This window comes from Thecamonas trahens (assembly GCF_000142905.1).
Source record: "Thecamonas trahens ATCC 50062 unplaced genomic scaffold supercont1.36, whole genome shotgun sequence".
Lineage (NCBI taxonomy): Eukaryota > Apusomonadida > Apusomonadidae > Thecamonas > Thecamonas trahens.
The window spans coordinates 38,720-57,270 of record NW_013657644.1 but is presented as its reverse complement, the minus strand read 5'-3'; the positions used below and the strand labels follow the sequence as shown (position 1 = coordinate 57,270).

General features: G+C 64.2%; 8 protein-coding genes across 8 annotated transcripts in view; 4 read left to right on the top strand and 4 right to left on the bottom strand.

The window, feature by feature from the left end:
- Positions 1 to 732, top strand: part of AMSG_07421 (uncharacterized protein) — a gene marked incomplete at both ends in the record, with an annotated part of 1,766 nt that extends 1,034 nt beyond the window's left edge. Inside the window, one exon of the mRNA XM_013900473.1 lies at positions 365 to 732. Within this exon, the coding sequence (XP_013755927.1) occupies positions 365 to 732 (368 nt within the window). The remainder of the gene's footprint in view (positions 1 to 364) is intronic.
- Positions 733 to 1,284: 552 nt separating this feature from the next.
- Positions 1,285 to 2,354, top strand: AMSG_07420 (LAO/AO transport system ATPase; the record flags this gene model as incomplete). Its single annotated transcript, XM_013900472.1, has 2 exons — positions 1,285 to 1,378; positions 1,435 to 2,354. The coding sequence occupies 2 exons, from the start codon at positions 1,285 to 1,287 to the stop codon at positions 2,352 to 2,354; spliced, it is 1,014 nt and encodes a 337-aa protein (XP_013755926.1).
- A 40-nt stretch (positions 2,355 to 2,394) lies between these two features.
- Positions 2,395 to 3,461, bottom strand: AMSG_07419 (uncharacterized protein; the record flags this gene model as incomplete). Its single annotated transcript, XM_013900471.1, has 2 exons — positions 2,395 to 2,462; positions 2,483 to 3,461. The coding sequence occupies 2 exons, from the start codon at positions 3,459 to 3,461 to the stop codon at positions 2,395 to 2,397; spliced, it is 1,047 nt and encodes a 348-aa protein (XP_013755925.1).
- Positions 3,462 to 5,381: 1,920 nt separating this feature from the next.
- AMSG_07417 (vacuolar protein sorting 45A) lies at positions 5,382 to 7,837 on the top strand (the record flags this gene model as incomplete). Its single annotated transcript, XM_013900470.1, has 2 exons — positions 5,382 to 5,544; positions 6,055 to 7,837. 2 exons carry the CDS (start codon positions 5,382 to 5,384, stop codon positions 7,797 to 7,799), a joined length of 1,908 nt encoding a protein of 635 aa, XP_013755924.1. The 3' UTR covers positions 7,800 to 7,837.
- AMSG_07416 (uncharacterized protein) lies at positions 7,826 to 9,238 on the bottom strand (the record flags this gene model as incomplete). Its single annotated transcript, XM_013900469.1, has 2 exons — positions 7,826 to 8,951; positions 9,099 to 9,238. 2 exons carry the CDS (start codon positions 9,236 to 9,238, stop codon positions 7,850 to 7,852), a joined length of 1,242 nt encoding a protein of 413 aa, XP_013755923.1. The 3' UTR covers positions 7,826 to 7,849.
- A 526-nt stretch (positions 9,239 to 9,764) lies between these two features.
- Positions 9,765 to 14,531, bottom strand: AMSG_07415 (uncharacterized protein; the record flags this gene model as incomplete). The annotated part of the gene is made up of 2 exons (XM_013900468.1): positions 9,765 to 13,560; positions 13,666 to 14,531. The coding sequence occupies 2 exons, from the start codon at positions 14,529 to 14,531 to the stop codon at positions 9,765 to 9,767; spliced, it is 4,662 nt and encodes a 1,553-aa protein (XP_013755922.1).
- Positions 14,532 to 15,621: 1,090 nt separating this feature from the next.
- Positions 15,622 to 16,671, top strand: AMSG_07414 (murine indoleamine 2; the record flags this gene model as incomplete). Its single annotated transcript, XM_013900467.1, has 1 exon — positions 15,622 to 16,671. One exon carries the CDS (start codon positions 15,622 to 15,624, stop codon positions 16,669 to 16,671), a length of 1,050 nt encoding a protein of 349 aa, XP_013755921.1.
- Positions 16,672 to 17,875: 1,204 nt separating this feature from the next.
- Positions 17,876 to 18,551, bottom strand: part of AMSG_07412 (uncharacterized protein) — a gene marked incomplete at both ends in the record, with an annotated part of 1,111 nt that continues 435 nt past the window's right edge. Inside the window, one exon of the mRNA XM_013900466.1 lies at positions 17,876 to 18,267. Within this exon, the coding sequence (XP_013755920.1) occupies positions 17,876 to 18,267 (392 nt within the window). The remainder of the gene's footprint in view (positions 18,268 to 18,551) is intronic.

Sequence of the window (18,551 nt, the reverse complement as noted above, 5' to 3'; positions counted from 1 at the left end):
CCTCCTCCTCCTCCGCCGTCGCCGCCGCCGCCGCCGTCGCCGCCCCCGCCGCCGTCGCCGCCGCCGTCTCCGGCTCCCCCTCCTCCGCCGTCGCCGCCGCCGCCGCCGCCGTCGCCGCCTCCGCCGCCGCCTCCGTCGCCGCCTCCGCCGCCGTCGCCGCCCCCGCCGCCGCCGCCGTCGCCGCCGCCGCCGCCTCCGCCGTCGCCTCCGCCGCCGCCGTCGCCGCCTCCACCGCCGTCGCCCCCGCCGCCGCCGCCGTCGCCCCCGCCGCCGCCGCCGTCGCCTCCTCCGCCGCCGCCGCCGTCTCCGCCTCCGCCGCCGCCGCCAACGTCGCCTCCGGCCGGCAGTGCGACTGCTGGACAAGGCACTGTTGCGCCCAAGGAGGACAACACCAACTCGACCATTGTCATTGGCACGGTCATTGTTGTTGTCGTCATTGCGGTTCTCCTCATCCTCGGTCTGCTGTGGAAGATCTCCCGCAGCGGCGCCAAGGCCGGCGACCGGTTCGACGACAAGGACTACCTCTTCGAGGAGGACACGCTCGCCACGTACAAGGAGGATGACATGCCGCTCACCCACGTCGCCGTCGACGGTGAGGAGTTTGGCTTCATCCCCGAGTTTGACGACATGCCCGGCGACGCCGCCGCTGCCCCAGCCCCGCCCCCGCCACCGGCCGCCGCGCCTAAGCCGGCCGCCCCGCCCCCGGCCACCCTCGACTCGTCGGACTCGTAAGTCCATCGTGTCGTGCATCCCTCTGCACATATCCACCTCAAGCCACCTCTTCCCTGTACTCCCTCCCCTCCCCCCCTTTCCGCGGTGCTCCACCCTGCGCCGCCTGCTGGCCTCCTTGCCATTGGCAAGGAGCCGCCCCATTGAAGACCAACCTCTTCCCGTCTTGCCTGCCCACTGCCGCCCGCCCGCCGACTCGCCCGCCAACTCAACCTCACCCTCACCCCAGCCACCCCCCAGCCCCCCCCCCCCCCCCTCCCCCTCCCTCCCACTTCACCCCCCTTCCCCCATGCTCCGTCTGTGCCGCCTCCGCCACCACCCACTCTCCTCCATCGTCCACCACGCCCTTCTCCTCTCCTCCTCAGCCACCTCGTCAGCGCCAGCCTCCGCCACCTCGTCAGCGCCCGCCCCTGCCCGCCGCCGCACAGCCATCGATGTCGATGCCCTTGCCAAAGGCGTCGCTGCTGGACATCGTCTTTCGCTCTCGCGAGCTGTTACTGTGAGTACGTCCGATGGGGGGGAGGGGGAGGGGGGATGGTGATGGCGGTGTTGGCAATGATGCTGCTGATGATGATGTCGATGATGATGCCGATGTCGATGATGCTGGCGATGATCAAGGGTGGTGCTGGTAGTGACCCTCATCGCGGTCGTCAGTGCGACAACTTGGTTGTCTCTCTCTCACATCCGTCCTACCGTTGCCCGCAGTTGAGTCTTCCCGCCCTGACCACCAGGTCAAGGCCCAGGAGCTGCTTGCCCGTCTCGAGGCGGCGCCTAATCCGCGGGCCTCGGGCCGGCCCTCAATCCGTCTCGGCATCTCGGGCGCGCCGGGTGTAGGCAAGTCGACCTTTATCGAAGCCTTTGGCATGTGGCTCATCCGCTCAGGCCTCTCGCTCGCCGTCCTCGCTATCGATCCGTCGTCGGCACGGACCGGCGGTTCCATCCTCGGCGACCGCACCCGCATGATGGAGCTTGCCCGCGAGCCCAAGGCTTACATTCGCACCACCCCATCTTCCGGGACGCTCGGTGGCGTCGCCCGCCACACTTCGGACGCTATCGCCGTCTGCGACGCCGCAGGGTTTGACGTCATCCTCGTCGAGACTGTCGGCGTCGGCCAGTCCGAGTACGCCGTCGCAGACGTAGTCGACATGTTCATGCTCCTCGTCTCGCCCGGTGCCGGCGACGAGCTGCAGGGCATCAAGCGTGGCGTCATGGAGCTTGCCGACGAGGTCGTCGTCACCAAGGCTGATGGCGACCTCTCTTCCTCCGCAAACATCGTCCGGGCAGAGTACCGCTCCGCCCTCAAGCTCATGCACCGCAAGTACCCAGACTGGGCTCCGCCCGTCCGCACCATCTCTTCCACAGAAGGCCGCGGCCTCGACCGCCTCTGGACCGACATCGGGTCGTTCTTCGACGCCCGCATTGCATCGGGCGACCTGCTCGCCAGCCGCGCCCGCCAACGAAAGGCTGCTCTCTGGGCTGTCGTCCAGGACGAGCTGCTCCGCGCTGCAAAACGCGACGCTGCTGCCGTCGCCACCGCCGAAGCAGGCGTCGAAGCCGGTACTCTCTCCGTCCTCGCCGGAGCCCGCCGCATCCTTGCTGCTACAGGCATCGACTCGGAGCCGTAAACTCTCTCCCTCCCCTCAGCCGCGCTCGTGGCGACCGAGCTCAGCCACACGCAGCGTCCGCGCGCATCGCACAAACACCCGATCGCGTCGATGCGGCGAGGCCACGACCTGCCCGACTGAGTCCAGACCGGCTTCTGCCGGCACCGAGTGAACCTCGACCACAGCGCCTCGGATGCGGCCTTGCGACTTGTCTGCAATCCGCACCACGAGAAAACGCGCAGCCCGGAAACCGTCCACCCACTCGCGGGCGGCATCCAGCATCGTCGTCGGTACCGCCAGCGCCAGGTACTTGGCCAGTCTCGATGTTGCCAGCGTCCGCGACAGCCATCCGCCGCGGACGCCGACGCACCCGACGTACCATTGCGGAGAGCCATCGGCAGCGGGCGGCGCAGGCGAAATCGCCCCGGGCTCGCACGGCAGCCCGTCCACAAAGACAGACCACCGCTCGTCATCGCTCCGATCGATGACCTTGATTCGCGCCTTGGTGGCCTCAGTCACCAGCACATACGCGCCATCGTCCGCCGCCGCCACTCCCAGCGGAAAGTAGAGCTCGCGGGCGATAGCCCACCGCGAGACACGCTGCTGGGGATCGTACGCCAGCACCCGCCCGTGACCGCGCATTTCCAGCTCTTCAGGCACCCGCGCGTCATCAATGTTGCGCGGGCGGTACTTCCACGACGCATCCACCACATACAGCTCGGCCGGGTACTTGCCGTAGGCACGGACGTAGGTCAGTGCCACTGGCGCCGCCAGTGCAGCATGTACATCGATCACTGCCGATGAGGCCGGCACCGCCTGACCCGGCCTGATGGCCCGGGTGTGGAGGAGGCTGACCGCGACCGCAGCCTTGCGCACCGCCCACATCCGGCCATCGCCCATGGCCTCCAACGCGGTGATGCGGGACTCGCCGAGCCAGACCAAGCTCTGCGGCTCAGTGTTAGCCACAAACCGCCGATCCGACCATCCAGCGTCATCATGCAGGAGCCACGTTGCCGCCGCGCCGTCATCCGCCGCATCCAGCTCGGGCAGGATCTCCTTGGCAGCCTCTGCCTCAGGCTTAGCCTCGACCCGGATTTCGGCAATGCCCGCAGCGTCGATCGATGCCATGAACACTCGATCATGACCAGCAGCAATGGCGGATGATCGTGCCACACGCCGGATGAGCCGCCAGCCGTACGGCCCGCCTCGGCCCTCTCGGTTGCCAAGCAACGCATCTGGCGGACTTGCCAAACTCCACTCACCGACCGCCGGCTCGAAGCGGACCACCACCACTGCATACGCCCACACATACAGTCCAAAGACTACAAGCACCGTCGCAAGTGCGCATCCAATCACATGTCTCATTTGCGGCGTGATGGCGGTTGTCTGCGAGAAGTGGCAGCAACTGCAGTAGCGCCTGCGCTGCCGTCGCGGGGCGACGGGCCGAGGCGGGCGATGGGCGATGATGGCGTTCCGTCGTTTAGCGGCTTGCAATGGCCAGAGTCGGTGCTACAGCAGGCGAAGGACGTGATCGGCGATGGCAAGAGACGATGTGAGGGCTGGTGACTCCATGGCAACGAGATTGACGAGGCCAGGCACGTTGTGATCGGCAGGACCCTGGATGATGTAGTCCCGGCCGGGGACTTGCGGGCGATAGCCCGAGTATGCCGGAGTGAGGCACGAGTCTGGCAGGCTTGGGGCAAAGGCTTGGACTTCGAGGAACGAAGCGGCGCGGGCGGCATCGACCGAGTAGTCGGGCTGCGCCTCGAGGGAGGCATAGGGATCAAAGGCAGCGCCAAACTCCTGGTCGGGTCCCAGCGTCACGTTGCCGTCAGTGTCAAAGGTGACGTGGATGCCGAGCGAGTGTGAGGCCGGCAACGGGTAGATCAGGTGGCGAAAGTCGAGCCGGGCGGCGACGCTCGGTGCGACGGCGAAAAAGTTGCCCTTGAGAAAAGTGACTGTCGGCAGCGAGTCGGGTGCAAGAAGCGGCTCGCCGCCTAGCTCGTTCCGCCATTCGCAGTGTTGCGCAAAGGCCCCGGACCAGAGCCCGGTGGCGTTGATAAAAGTTCCAGCGCGGATGACCGAGCCATCGGCAGCATGGACGTCAAATGCACCGTCGGTACGGGCCACCACGCCGGTGATCTGGGTGTTGGGCACAAACACACCGCCGGCGTCCTCAATCTCGGCTAGGTACGAGACCATGAGCCCCGGCGCGTCAACAATGCCAGTCGACGGCGAGAGGACCGCGCCCCCTGATGATACCACATTGGGCTCGAGCTGAGCAACTTGGGCATCGTCAAGCCGAACGAGATCATGCACACCCGCAGCTCGAGCGTTGGAGATGAGCTTGTCGAGCTTGGCGGCATCGGCCTCGCCGCTGCTGGCAACGATGAGCTTGCCGCACTGTGCATGGGCGACACCGCGATCAGCAACATACTCGTACAACATTTGCTTGCCACGCACACACAGCTCAGCCTTGAGCGAGCCCTCGGCGTAGTAGATGCCAGCATGGATGACGCCCGAGTTGCGCGACGAGGTGTGCATGCCGTGCTTGGGCGCAGCATCGACGACAATGATGGAGCCCCACGAGGCAGACTCTCTAGCCATAGCGGCAGCAACGGCAAGGCCAAGGACGCCGCCACCAGCCACCACCACATCAGCATCCAGTCCAGCATCATCGCCAAAGCCATGGCCAGCTCCAGCATCTCCGTCGCCCTGTCCAACTGACTCGGATCGTCCGCTCACTCCGCCAAACATCGTCCGCCTCTGCCTCGCTCCCTGGCCCGCCATGGCCCCGCGCCTCGCTTGCGCATCGTTTAGCACACGGCGAGCACCCAGGCGAAGTGCTGCAAACATAAACGTCTCGTAAGTGAGGTGGTACTCGTTTGCGCTGTCCCTGCTCGCCCGCTGGCGGTGGCGCTCTCGCCAACACCGTGTGCGGCAGAGGGTATCGGCCGATTGTGGGCGGGGAGAGGGACATGGTGGCCATTCTCTGATGGATGGGCACATGCACCATGGTGTAGATCGACTGATTGCAGCTGCAGGAGGATGTCTGTAGAGATCGGGAGTGTGCGGGTGGCGGCCAAGGGAGAGAGACAGCGGCGCGGAGACGGCGACACCGCACTCACTCCGCTCCGCGTCAACCAGCCCAAGATGGACATTGTTCAGGCTGTGAAGGAGTATGTGACCAACATGATTTCTGACGTATCTGGTACGTAGCCACCACGTTCTTCCCCATCCCCACCCACTCTTGGCCATGTAAATGGTAGCCATGACCTGTGCCACCATGGCCTGTGCCACCATGGCCTGTGCCACCATGGCCACCATGGCCTGTGCCCTGTCGGCCTGGTTTAGTGACGCCATGACTCTACCTGTGCCCTTATACCTGCCATGTACCCATATCCCTTTACCTGCCGTACACCCATACCCTGTCCCTCTGTTGTCTCTGCCGGGTGTATGTGTGTATGTGTATGTGTGTGTGTGTGTGTATGTGTGTGTGTGTGTGTGTGTGTGACCTGTGTCTGGCCCCTGTTTTTTGGACGGGTCCTTCCTTCCTCCCCCCCCCTCCTCCCGCCCCCTCAAGCTCTCCTGGCACATGCGGTGGGTGTGGGTGTGGGTGTGGGTGTGATGGGGCTGGTGTAAGACTCGGGCATGTGACTCATGGGTTGGGTATGGCTGGTGAGCTGGGTGGATACGGATGGGTGGGGAGGAGGGTGGACAGGCATGAAGGTGCTGCTGCTGGACACAGAGACGCTGCAAATGGTGTCAATGGCATACACTCAGTCACAGATCCTGCAGCGCGAGGTGTACTTGGTGGAAAAGTTGGAGCTGGAGCGGGAGCAAATGCTGCACATGAAGGCGGTGTGCTTTCTGCGGCCGACGGGCGAGAACATTGCGGCGCTGGCACGCGAGCTGCGGAGCCCCAAGTACGCCGAGTACCACCTGTTCTTCTCCAACACGCTGCTCGACGCCCAGGTCGTCGAGCTTGCGCACGCCGACGAGCATGAGGTTGTCTCGCAGGTCCACGAGTACTTTGCCGACGTGTGGGCCGTGAACCCGTGCGTGTTCTCGCTCAACCAGCCGTCGATTGCCGGCCCCACGCCTGACACCTGGGACGCGCTCACGTTTGGCCGGACGGTCGACGGCCTGTTCTCGACACTGCTGGCTCTCAAGAAGCGACCGAATGTGCGCTTTGCCGGGCGCTCGGAAAAGGCGTCGCGGCTTGCAGAGGAGGTCAAGTACCGGATGCAGCAGGATGCCGAGCTGTTTGAGTTTGACCTCTACGGCGACTACGGCAGTGCCTCGGGCTCGCGACCGCTTCTGCTAATCATGGACCGACGCGACGACCCGATCACGCCGCTACTCTCGCAATGGACGTACCAGGCCATGGTCCACGAACTGCTGGGCATCACCAACCAGCGGGTTGACTTGTCGGGCGTGCGTGATGTGCGGAAAGATATGCACGAGGTGGTGCTCTCGGCTGAGCAGGATGAGTTCTACCGGCAGGTCATGTACCAGAACTTTGGCGATCTCGGCGTCTCGCTCAAGGAGCTGCTTGACCGGTTCCAGGCCAAGACCAACTCGAACAAGTCGGTCTCGACCATTGCCGACATGAAGCGGTTCATTGAGGATTACCCCGAGTTCAAACGTATGTCCGGCAACGTCTCGAAGCACGTGGCACTGACGTCGGAGCTCTCGCGGCAGGTTGAAGAGCGCGGCCTGATGGCGTGTTCAGAGCTGGAGCAGGAGATGGCGTGCTCGAGCTCGGGCCATGGCGAGCACCTCCGTGCACTCCGTGCCCTGCTCGACGACACCACCACAGGCAACGAGGACGCGCTGCGCCTGGTCCTCATCTACGCGCTTCGCTACGAGACAAACTCGTCGAACGCTTGCTCGCAGCTTGTCTCAGCGCTCTTTGAGCGCGGACTCACCCAGGCTGACGTGCAGCTCATCTCAGACATTGTCGGCTACGGCGGCACAAGCGTCCGCGGTGGCGACCTGTTTAAGAACAAGAGCATTCTCAAGAAGCTCAAGAAGCGCTACCGCCGCGGCCTGGAGGACATCGAGAACGTCTTTACCCAGCACGTGACTCTCCTGGAAGAGGTCATCGATGAAATGTTCAAGGGCAAGCTCCGCGAGGAGGAGTACCCGTACGCGCTCGGCTCGCCGTCGCGCGACCCGCCGTCGGACATCATCGTCTTTTTTGTCGGCGGCATGACGTACGAGGAGGCCGCCTATGCCGCCCGCCTCAACGCGTCGGGCACCGGCGTTCGCATTGTCGTCGGCGGCAACTACATCCACAACTCGCGGTCCTTCCTCAACCAGGTCGCCGAGACCATGACCAACGCCGCGCCGTCGGCCTCGGCGGGCGCCTCCTCGTCGCGGGTCACCACGGCCTCGGGCGTCCGCGCAAAGTATCGTCCAGGTGGAAGCGCCGGCGCCGGTGCGTCTTCGTCGCGATGGTGAGACATGACAGAGGCAAAGCAAACACAGTGGGAAGCGTGTTCACTGGCTAGCTAGCTGTAAGATCCGCTGTACGCTGACGAGTAGTGGACCGACGACGAGCTCGAGGCGTTAGACCATGAGTACGGGCCCGACGATGAGCCGTCGTATGACGACGACGAGCCAGCGGCAAGGGCAAGAGCGGTCTTGCGGGCGGCCTTGCCCACAAACTTGGTCGTACCAAACTTGGTCGAGTAGACAGCCTTGACGCGACGGGCGAGGTTGGCGGCGGAGATGGGGCAGACGGACGAGTCGTCGACAAAGGCGAGAAGGGCGCGGGCGATGCGGGCCTCGGACGGCCCGAGCTGCACCTCGGCATCATCGTTGAGCGAGTCGGCCGGCGCCTTGGCGCCCAACAAGTAGCGGTGGAGCTTGGCGCGGCGCTTGCTGTTTGACCACGCCTTGGCCTTCTTCATGTCGTCAGTGACGGCACGGACGCGCTCGATCTGGTCGGTCGTCTGCCACACAAAGAGCGAAGGGCCGTCGCCGAGGATGGAGAAGAGGGCCGCGGCGAGCGGGCCTCGGAAGGCCTGCGGCGGCCAGGACGCCAGAGCGTCGTCGTCGACCAGATCGTGTTGGACAGCCTGCATGCAGTAGAGGAGGCCATGTGAGAGAAGGTACTCCTCGTTGCGAGAAGCAAGGAGTGCAATGGCTTTGCGATCGTCGGCGGCCACGAGGCCTACCACCTGGGTCAGCATGTGGTTGGGCATCGCCGAGCGGATGGCGTGGATGTTGGCCGACTCTTGGTAGAACACAAGCGTGATGGCCAGAAAGGCGAGGAAGCCCGCAATGCCCACCCCAAGTCCCACGCCAGACCAGAAAAGCGAGGCGTCCGACTGACGCGGGATGTCACCAGCAGAAGCTGGCAGATCACCGGAGAGACCGACAGCAAGGCCAACGATGGACGCGGTGATGAGACCAGCCATGAGGCCCATGACCGGGAGGCGGATCATGGAGCATGCCGAGAGAGAAGCATAGGCAGAGCGCTCATAACCAAAGAACCAAGCGATGGTACCGAAGAGCATTGCGGCGATGCCTACGACAACGACGAGAGCAACAAAGGCATTGAAGGAGATGGGCATGACGTAGGCATCATGAACCGAGTTGTGGGCCGCACTGGCATCCGAGACAGTAGCCAATGGAATGACCACAATTAACGTGACAGCAGCTGCCAGGAGCAGAGCCACTGTCCATTGCCTTGGATGAGAGGTACACAGTTGTGGTGCAGATGATGTCGTCTGGTTTGCCTTGGGTGTTGTCCACCGAGCGAGGAGGAAGTAGCCAGCGAGGGCAAGGACAAAGGTGAGGCAGAAGCTGAGCACTCCAGTGCCCACAATGGCCCACCCAGAGAGGAGCATGCTACTGAAAGATGTGTCCACAATGGCCCACCCAGAGAGGAGCATGCTACTGAAAGATGTGTGTGTGTGTGTGTGTGTGTGTGGTTGTGTGTGTGTGTGTGTGTGTGTGTGTGTGGATGTGGATGTGGATGTGGATGTGGATGTGGACGCGGGTGATGTGTACTGTGGTGTGGTCCTCGATGCTGATGCGTTTGGTGTGGGTCGTAGTGGCCAGGCGCTGCTCGTTGGGTATCGGTTGGCGTGAGTTTTGGTTTGCGGCGACTATTTTTTTTGTTCTGCTTTGTGCGCCTCGCCCATGCTCCCAGGCGTCCGTCACCGCGGCGGCAACTCGGGCATCCTTCAGGCGGGCGTCTACGTGTCGGCCGCCATCACGTGCAGATGCGCCTTCCACCTCCAGCTGCAGGCCAAGTAGGCGTCGCGCAGCGTCGGACGGTAACCTGGAAGTCAAGCATCATCGAGTTGTTCACTTTGAGACGCGCGACAACGCGTCTGAACGACCGTACCGTATCGTCAAGGGTTAGCACTTGGAAATACCTCGCACCATTCCTGCCGCAGCTGTTGGGGTGCCGCTTTACTGCGATGAAGGAATAGAAACACTCGAGTGCCGCCGGTGGTGGTCCACGACACGGGAAGATGCCGAGGGAACAGGTGACATGTGCGCAATCGATTTGCGATCCGACGACCGCCGGCGATGATGGTGGCCACGGGTGGCGGTGCGGACGTCGCGCGGGGAGCTTGGCTCCGGCGAGTGGGAAGCGTCAGAGCCCGAGTTCGTCGACGTCTGCGCTATAGACACAGTCGCGCGCGGCGTGACATCAAGCTCCATCGACTTTCTCGGGAGGTCAGAGGCCGACATGTTTCGGACCCGATTCCGTGCAAGCGACGAGGCCACGTTGCGCCGCGAGCGACTGGGGCGAAGTGACTTGCGCGAGTTGACCGACGTTGTCGACAACTGTCGCTTGCCTCGCAACGCACGCGACGTCCCCACCGATGCCCCACCTGCCGACGCCTGCCGCCGGTACGACGACTTGCGGGTGACAGGTGGTGAATGGGGCGAGGGCGGCTCAGCCGGAAAAGCAGATATACCGAGCCGTTGCGGGGTTGGCGAGAGAGACCTTGACGGCTCGTTGTTCGAGCTCAACGACGACGACGACGAGGAGGAGGACGACGACGACGACAAAGTCGAGTCCGAAGTAACCGAGGAGCGCGATTGTGTGTGGGCGACGCTCAAGTTGTTGGTGCGATACGTCGGCGGCACGCCCATCGACAATGCATGGGCCACCGTCGACGCCACTGGGAGTGTTGACGTGGCGGGTCCGACCTTGGTCGGGTGCGCCAGTCGTAGCGCGGCAGCCGCGGTACGGACGGAAGCAACACATGCCGCCACAACTGCGACAACAAGCACAGCCATGAGTACAAACGACAGCTCCCAGCGCGCAACTCGGAGCGGCCCGGTTGCGACCGCGAGCGACACGACCGACGCAAGGCACGCCACAACAAGGACAGCGGCGCAGACATGGTTGCGCCATCGCGCGCCGTACGGGGCCACCACCTCGGTCAAGCCCGCTGCCGTCAGCAGAGCAGCAGCAACAACCGCAGTCTGCCACCCGGGAGCATCAGCGAGGACAGACGACGCCGCCGCAATCACAAACAGGACTCCGAGTTGAAAGCCGAGCCATTGGTAGGTCGATGGCCGAAAGTGCTCATAGAGGAGGCCCCAGCGGGCTCGGACGGCGCCTTGGCCGCTGTCAATCGCCTCGTGCTGCTCGTCCTCCCACCCGCTCGCCGAGAGGTGGACGTCAAGGTGGACAGCTTCAAGCGTGGCGCTTGCGTCGGCCAGGCGCTCGAAACGCTGCTGCCCCGGAGCTGCGGCAGCAAGGTCGAGGTAGTCGGCCCAGGCGAGTAGGCCTGCCGACCGAAGCTTGCGCAGCTTGCAGACCGCCGCCAGCGGGAGGCCGAGTGAGAAGAGCAAAAAACCCGCGAGGCCGACCACAAACAACTGCAGGTGGCCACCTGAGAGGCAGACAATGTCGCGCGAGGCTTCAAGGACCCAGAGCGGCGGCATGTTGTCACGATCGACCCGTGCGCACACCAGCGCTTGGAGGAAGACCTGCGTCAGCGTCACAAACATCAGCTGGGCATACATCGACAGGGCACGAGGCACGCGCTGCCTGTAGAACTCAGACTTGCCCGGCACTGAGCGGGCAGCGAGCTTGAGGACAACAACAATGGCGACAGCCATGACGACAGCAAGCGCCAGCGCGCCAAAGAACAGCGCCGCAAACGAGCCTGGTACACCCTGGCACGCCGGACGCACAAAGTGAAAGTCGAGAGCCGCAAGTGACAGCACCTGGTAGGCCTCGGCGAGCCAGCCGGTCATCGCAGTCGCGTTTGTCTTGGCGGCCGTATAGAGAACAACCACCGCGAGCAGCGTGTGAATCGCGAGGTTGAGCACCGCGTCCGACAGGAACAGCATGGCGCAGACCAGGAGACCGCAGAAGACTAGGTTGGCAGCCACAAGGACCATAAAGACTGCCGACGACGACGAGCATGCCACACACGATGGCCCGACTCGATAGTAGCCAGAAGTACAGACCGCGCACGATGGGCCGGAGTAGCCCGGCGAGCACTCGGACCGCCGCCCGCCCGCACACCGGCGCGCCGGATGCGAGCATGGCTGGATGTAGCCAGCGTCCTCCGCAGCGGCCCAGAAGCCCTCGTTCGGCCACAACCGGTTGCCGCCAGGGCAGAATGCGCCGTCTGGGCAAGACCGACAGTCGTCACCAATCCCATAGCTGCCCTCATACGGGCAGTCGTTCGTAAAGAACAGGTCTGGGAAAGTGACAGACGCACCTGTGACCGGGTCGCGGAGCGTCAGCTCCAGGTAGCCCTCGTCTGCCACCGGTGGCGTGACCAGTCGCAGCAGGTCGCCGCTTTCCGAAGCCGTGATGTTGGCCTGGGCTGGCGGCGCGAGCTGCGATGCGACCGCGATCTCGAGGCCGGCCGTCAAGCCAGAGCCCTTGAGGGCAACCGGCGAGCCAGCACGGGTCGCAACCAGTGGCGCGGTGGTGGTCACGACGGGCCAGGCAACGGCAACAAGTGCCAGCTCATGCTCGGCAGTCAGTGTCGACGGGAAGCCGGCGGCAGTGGTGTGCTCGGCGAGGACAACGGCTTGGAGTGTCACCAAAGTGGAAGCTGCGAGCGCAACGTCGGCACGAGCCACAAGGCAGAACTCGCCACCGGCGAGGGCATCGAATACAACCGAAGCCTCAGCACGGGCACCAAGCACAAATGTGGTCGATGGTCCACTGGTGCCCGGCAGCAACTGCAGGCTGGTGCGGGTGGTCTTCGCCGGCGGGGCTGGGTACTCGGCCGGCGTGGCACGAGTGAGGACGGACACAAGATCGGGAGCGCTCGTCGAGAGCGAGACAACAACACGGGCCTGGTCCCCGGTCCTGGTCGCCTTCCACGGAAAAGAGCGGAGATGGACACGGCCACACACCAGATTGCCAATCTGCGAGAGGCGGAGGAGACCGGAGGCGGTCGGCGGAAGCGGCGTGGTCGGCGGAACCACAGGCTCAGCGTGGCCTGCCGCGTAGCCAAGGCTCGAAAAGGCGAGGCCTTGTGGCGTGGTGTCAGCAACCGTAATGGGGTACAACAAGCCTTCAGCAGGCACTGCGGCAGCGAAAACCGGATCGGCCGATGCAACCGAGACAAGTACGAGTTGGAGCGTCGCATCGCCCTCGTCGGCGTAGGCGTCAGGAGCAGCAGCGAGTGTCAGCTTCTGAAACCTGTTGTAGTTCGACGGGGTGAAGGTGAGCAAAGTGGCAGAGAGTGAGGCATGCGGCGGGCGCGGCGCGCCCGGTAGAGCGTCGTCGAGACGAAAGTCGACGGTGACGTCAGCAGCCGGCGGGAGCGAGAGCTGGACAAGGATGATGAGCGAGTCGCCCTCGGCGACGTCAGCCGTAGTCAGCGCTGCGCCGCCAGAGCCCTCGACAATGAGCGTGACTTCGGCCGACGCCGCGCCCCACGAGCCCGAGAGGACTGGCGAAGGTACAGCAGCGGCGGCCGAGGTGAGCGCAGAGTTGCGGATGGCGAGGCCGCCTGTCGGAGTAAAGACAGCGGCGCCCGGACGCGGGATGTCGGCAAGGGGCGGCGGCGACGATACAATGGTGATGGTGAGTGTGGTGCTGTCAGCAGACCAAACGCCCGAGAGCGAGGCTCCGAGGCACGCCGAGAGGGCAACCGGAGGGGTATCTGGCGTTCGCGAGCAGGTCAGCGCCGAGTCGAGAAGGCCAGCGGAAGACAGCGGCGGGGTGTTGGTCGGCTCGGAGAAGACGATGGTCAAGATGTCACCCGGCCCGAGGCTGGTGTCGGAGGAAGACGGATCGTGAGCAATGACTGCCGTGATAGTGGGAGCCGGAAGAAGGGTAGGGGGTGGTGGCGGCGAGGGGGGAGGAGGCGAAGGAGACGGCGGCGAGGGCGGCGGCGAGGGCGGCGGCGGCGAGGGCGGCGGCGGCGAGGGCGGCGGCGGCGAGGGCGGCGGCGGCGAGGGAGACGGCGGCGGCGGCGAGGGAGACGGTGGAGGAGGTGAAGGGGGCGGCGGCGGCGAGGAGGCGACGACACAGGTCGGCTCTGGGCCCGAGTACACAGTGTCAGTACAGGAGCGGGAAGGCGAGCCGGAGATCATGAATCCGGCGTTGCAAGTATAGGTAGCACTGTCACCGTTGATCATGCGGGCAGGAGTGACAGCAGTTGTCGAGACGGCACCGTTTGTCGGCGGAGACGGCTGTGGGAGGCAGGCGGGGCAGATGGAGATGCGGCCGATGGGCACGGCGTTGACGTTGACGGAAAAGGCTGAGAGCGAGGCCGGAAGAGTCCCAAGATCGCTCTTGAGTAGCTGGAGGAGGTTGAGCGAGGAGGAGCAAGTCGAGATAGGAACAGCACCTTGGGAGCGGGGGAAAGTGACCGCGTTGCTGGAGGCGACGAGGAGAGCATAATACTTGCCGGGTGTGAGCGGAAGCGGCTGAGCAAAGTTGGCCTCTGCCGTTGTATCACCGACAGCATACTCCTGACCAGCCACAAGCGGAGCCGAACCGACAAAGTCGGCCGAGACTTTGACAAAGTCTGTGAGAGTAAGCGTTGGCGACTCGTAGAGCGCGTAGGTGACCGTGCCCGGGTCACCCACCCAGCCAAAGGTAGCGCCACAGAGAGAGGCCATAGAGTAAGCGTCCGGCGAGGTGTACTCAAACACAAGCCCGACCGTCCACGGATTTGCTTGCGCATTCGTATGTGTGGAAGCAGCAGAGGTGGAGCAGATAGGCAGGCTTGCTGCCATGACTGTGGGGTGGGTGACGACCAAGGTCGTTGCCATCAACACCACCACGACGCATGGAACAAACGAGGTCATGGTAGGGGGCAGCAAGGCGAGGAAATACGGAAAAAATAAAAGAAGAGGGGGAAATCCGTGGTAGAGAGGGTGGAGAAGAGGGTGGTGCGGGTGGTGGAGATGGTGGGGTGGGGGTGTAGGCTGTGGATGGGTGGCCGGGAGGGGGGGGGGGGGGGAGCGGAAGAGGGTACTAGCCGCGTCGAGTGGGCGGACTGCGGCTTTTTTCCCGACATTCCCGACAGCTCACGTGCGCAAATTGGTTCGGAGGGAGGAGATTGGGAGGAGAGGAGGGGACGGGGGGGGGGGGGGGGTGGAACGAGAAAAAATTGCCTGCTCTTTGCCACCACAGTTGCTTTGTCTCGGATGTGGGGTACATGCTGGGAAAAGACAGTACGGGCTAGCCAGCAAGTGGCTGGGACAGAGGTTGTGATGAGGAGAACTAAGTAGTGGTGGTGGTGGCGGTGGTGGTGGGGGGGAACAATGTCTCGGTGCAGATCGAGCGACAGGTTGAGCTATCATTGCTGTTGATGCGGGCATGATATGTTGCCGAATGGTCTCCTGCGGCCAGCGTCCGTGCTCGCTGACCTGTCGCGATGGCCGGTAGTTGGGAGAGCACCACACGTGACTCTTGTGACTGCGAGTCGCGAGGCATATACATATATCTATATATGCAAGTGCGAGTGAGCGTGTCGCAGAAGGCTGTGGCTGTGGCAGTGGGCGGAGCATGCGGAGCGTTGGTGGCCATGTGGGCGCTGAGGCGGATGACGACGAGCTGGTGGGGAAGCGGAGAGGGGATGGGAAAGGCGACGATGGGCAGAAGTGGCGAGGCGGGGACGGTTGGTGTGCGGGGAAGGAGGAAGAAGGGCGGAAAGCGAGGGAACAAAGTGCCTGCGCTGACGGATCATGATGTCTCGCCGACAAGAGGCTTTCTGCGGGCAACGGCGCCGATGAAGCGGCTGGAGGCCGAGTGGGCACAAGGGTGGGAGGGTGCGGTAGATGAGCTCAACGATCGGCTGCTGACTGGGATCATCGCGAGTCCATGGAGAGACTCCCGCTGGTGGACGCGAGTGAGGTGCTGGCAGGCGCTTCGCCGAGGGTGCTGGAGCGGGCGTTTCTAGTCCTTGGCCTCCTCGCGCACGGGTATGTGTTTCAGGACACGGTGGTGGGCGGGAAGCCGGTGGACGAGCTCCCGCCTCAACTCGCGGTTCCGTGGTGCCAGGTGGCGGCGATGGTGGGCCGACCGCCGGTCATCACCCACTCGAGCATTGCGCTGGCCAACTATCACGAGATCGACGAGGACAAGGGCGCGGTGGTGGACAACCTCGGCATGAACTCGCTGTTTCTGGGTGGAATGGACGAGGCCTGGTTTTACACTGCTGCACTGGGAGTGGAGGGCGCCGGTGCGCCTGCGCTGGTGGGACTTGTGGAGGGCATGCACGGCGTGGTGCTCGGCGAGCCGGAAATGGTGCTCAACGCACTGCAGCGAGTGCTGGCGGCGGTGCTGGCGATGGACGATGCACTGGCTCGGCTGCCGGAGCGGTGCATGCCAGCGGTCTTCTACTCGCGGATCAGGTTGTTTCTGGCGGGGTGGGCCGGCAACAGCGAGCTGCCGAACGGGCTGACGTACGCCGGCGTCACGCCCGACTTTGACCACACCGCGACGCGGCCGGAGCGTGTGGCAGCGGCATCCGGGTCGGCGACGCCATCGTTTGTGGGCAAGTTCAACGGGGCGTCTGCAGCGCAGTCGTCGCTCATCCAAGCGCTTGATGCTGGGCTGGACATTGAGCACGAGTCGGCGTTTCTCGACGCGATGGTGGCGCACATGCCTCGGCCGCACGCGCGACTCATCGACGCGCTTTGGCACGGACCGTCACTCCGCGAGTACGCACACGCGTGCGGCGAGCCGGCAGTGCTTCAGATGTACCTGGCGTGCCGTGAGGCGCTCGCCCTCTTCCGCAACCGGCACATTCAAATTGTGGCGCGGTACATCCTGCAGCAATCGCCTGCGCGGCCATCGTCAGAGAAGGGAACCGGCGGAACGTCGATCATGCCATTCCTCAAAGGCATCCGCGACACCACGCGAGGCTAAAGGCAGGTCGTAAACAGAGACAATGCAGCGCGATGCTTTGGTGGTCGACTCGGGTTGTGTGACACGTTGGCGTTAACCGACAGCAGCCAACTCCAAGACCGAGCTCGGACGAGGTTGGTCTCAGGTTGGTGGGCAAGAGCTAAGATTGTGGTGCAGAGGAGGTGGACGTGAAGCATGTCGTTTGTGTTTGTCGACTATGGAGGCGCTGAGCGGAGCCGAAGCTGCTCGAGAAAGAGCAAGCGGTCGCGTCCGGAGCGCGAGGCTGGTGCCCGGGCGGGCTCCGGCTCAGGACCGGGAACGGGATCGGGATCAGGATCGGGATCAGGATCGGGATCGGGATCGAGATCGAGATCGAGATCAAGACCAGAAGAGGGAAGGAGATATGACTCGGGCACAGACTCGCGAGGATCGGGCTTGGACTCGGCGAGTGGGGGCTCGGAGAGTGGTGGCACGGGCTCTAATAGGGGGGCGGGGGGCCGATCGGTCTCAGTCTCGCCGTCACTGCAGAGGTCGACGGGGCGCGGGCGGAGAGGGGGGCGTGGACGCGGAAACGGGCGGAGGCGTGGGAGAAAGACGATGGGCCCGGCGTCGCCGGGAAAGGCAAAGGGAGAGGCGGGCGGGTTCAAGATGATGTCGCTTCAGTGCACGGTGGCGGCGTTTCTCGGGTCGTTGCGCAACTTGCACGAGGCCGGAGGCGGGGTCTTACCTCCCGGCGCTGCGCTTGACGTGTTGGCCTCAAACGGAACACCAGTCGGCCTTGCCAATGTTGATGCGCCGCTGGAGAAGCAGACGAATGACCGGGTCAAGGCGCGGGCAAAGTACACGCTGGCGTACAGGGCTGACGGAGGGAGCAAGTTTGTACCGGCGCAGGGGACACGACTGGCGGCGGTGGCAGCCCAGCGAGCGCGGACCGAGGCAGCGCTATCCATGTCAGCGGCAAGAGCGGATGGACCTGCAAAGGACGGAGGCGAGGCTGCGAGCGTGGCGGGGAGCAGGCCCGGGACGCCATCGGTGACTGGGGATGATGGAGGGCGGCGCAGCCGCAAGTCGCATCGGGAGAGGGGCAAGGGCAAGGGCAAGGGCAAGAGCAAGAGAAAGGAAAAGGGCAAGAGCAAGGGCAAAGGCAAGACCAAGAGCAAGGGCAAGGGCAAGGGCAAGGGCAAGGGCAAAGGCAAGAAGTAATTGTTACCGATGGGGTGGTGCATTAGGAGGAGTCGCGCGCGGCTGCAAAAGCGGCCTTGAGTGTGGGGAACAAGAGCTTAAGCTTGTCCCACTGGTCGGGGGCAAGCATGATGCCCTTCTGGGTTCTGCACATCTCGCCGGTGCCCTTCTTCTTGTACCACTTCCGGACGTCGACGTACTTGCGGGAGCGGAACTTTGTGACGTCGACACGGACGTTACCTGTCGATCCCAGCTGCCACAGCTGCCTCTCCTCGACCGCAACGCGGGCAACTACAGCCGAGCCATCCAACGCCTTTGCCTTCTTTGTCGCCTTGTCGGCCTTGCCAGCCGCCATTGCGCGCGCCTTCCGCTTGCCCTGCGCCGGATCGGCCTTGACGGCCGGCGCCGTCGACGTAAAGTCGTCATTGTCGTCGTCTGGAGGAGCAGCAGTGGTAGACGGGGCGGAAAGGGTCAGCGAAGTAGGGGCGGTGGCGGGGGCGGTTGTTGCCGCGGAGGCGGGCGTGGTTGTTGCCGCGGAGATGGCCGCGGTTGCCGCGGTCGGCTGGGTAGCCGAAGCCGAGAGGATATCGACCACAATGTCGGACATGGCCTGCTTGTCAGTCGAGTTGTCGAGCGAGTTGGCCGGCAGCTGTAGCCGCTTCTCCACCAGTCTTCGCACGGTTCGCTTGGTTAGCTGGCTGTGTGTGTGGTGGGGGTGT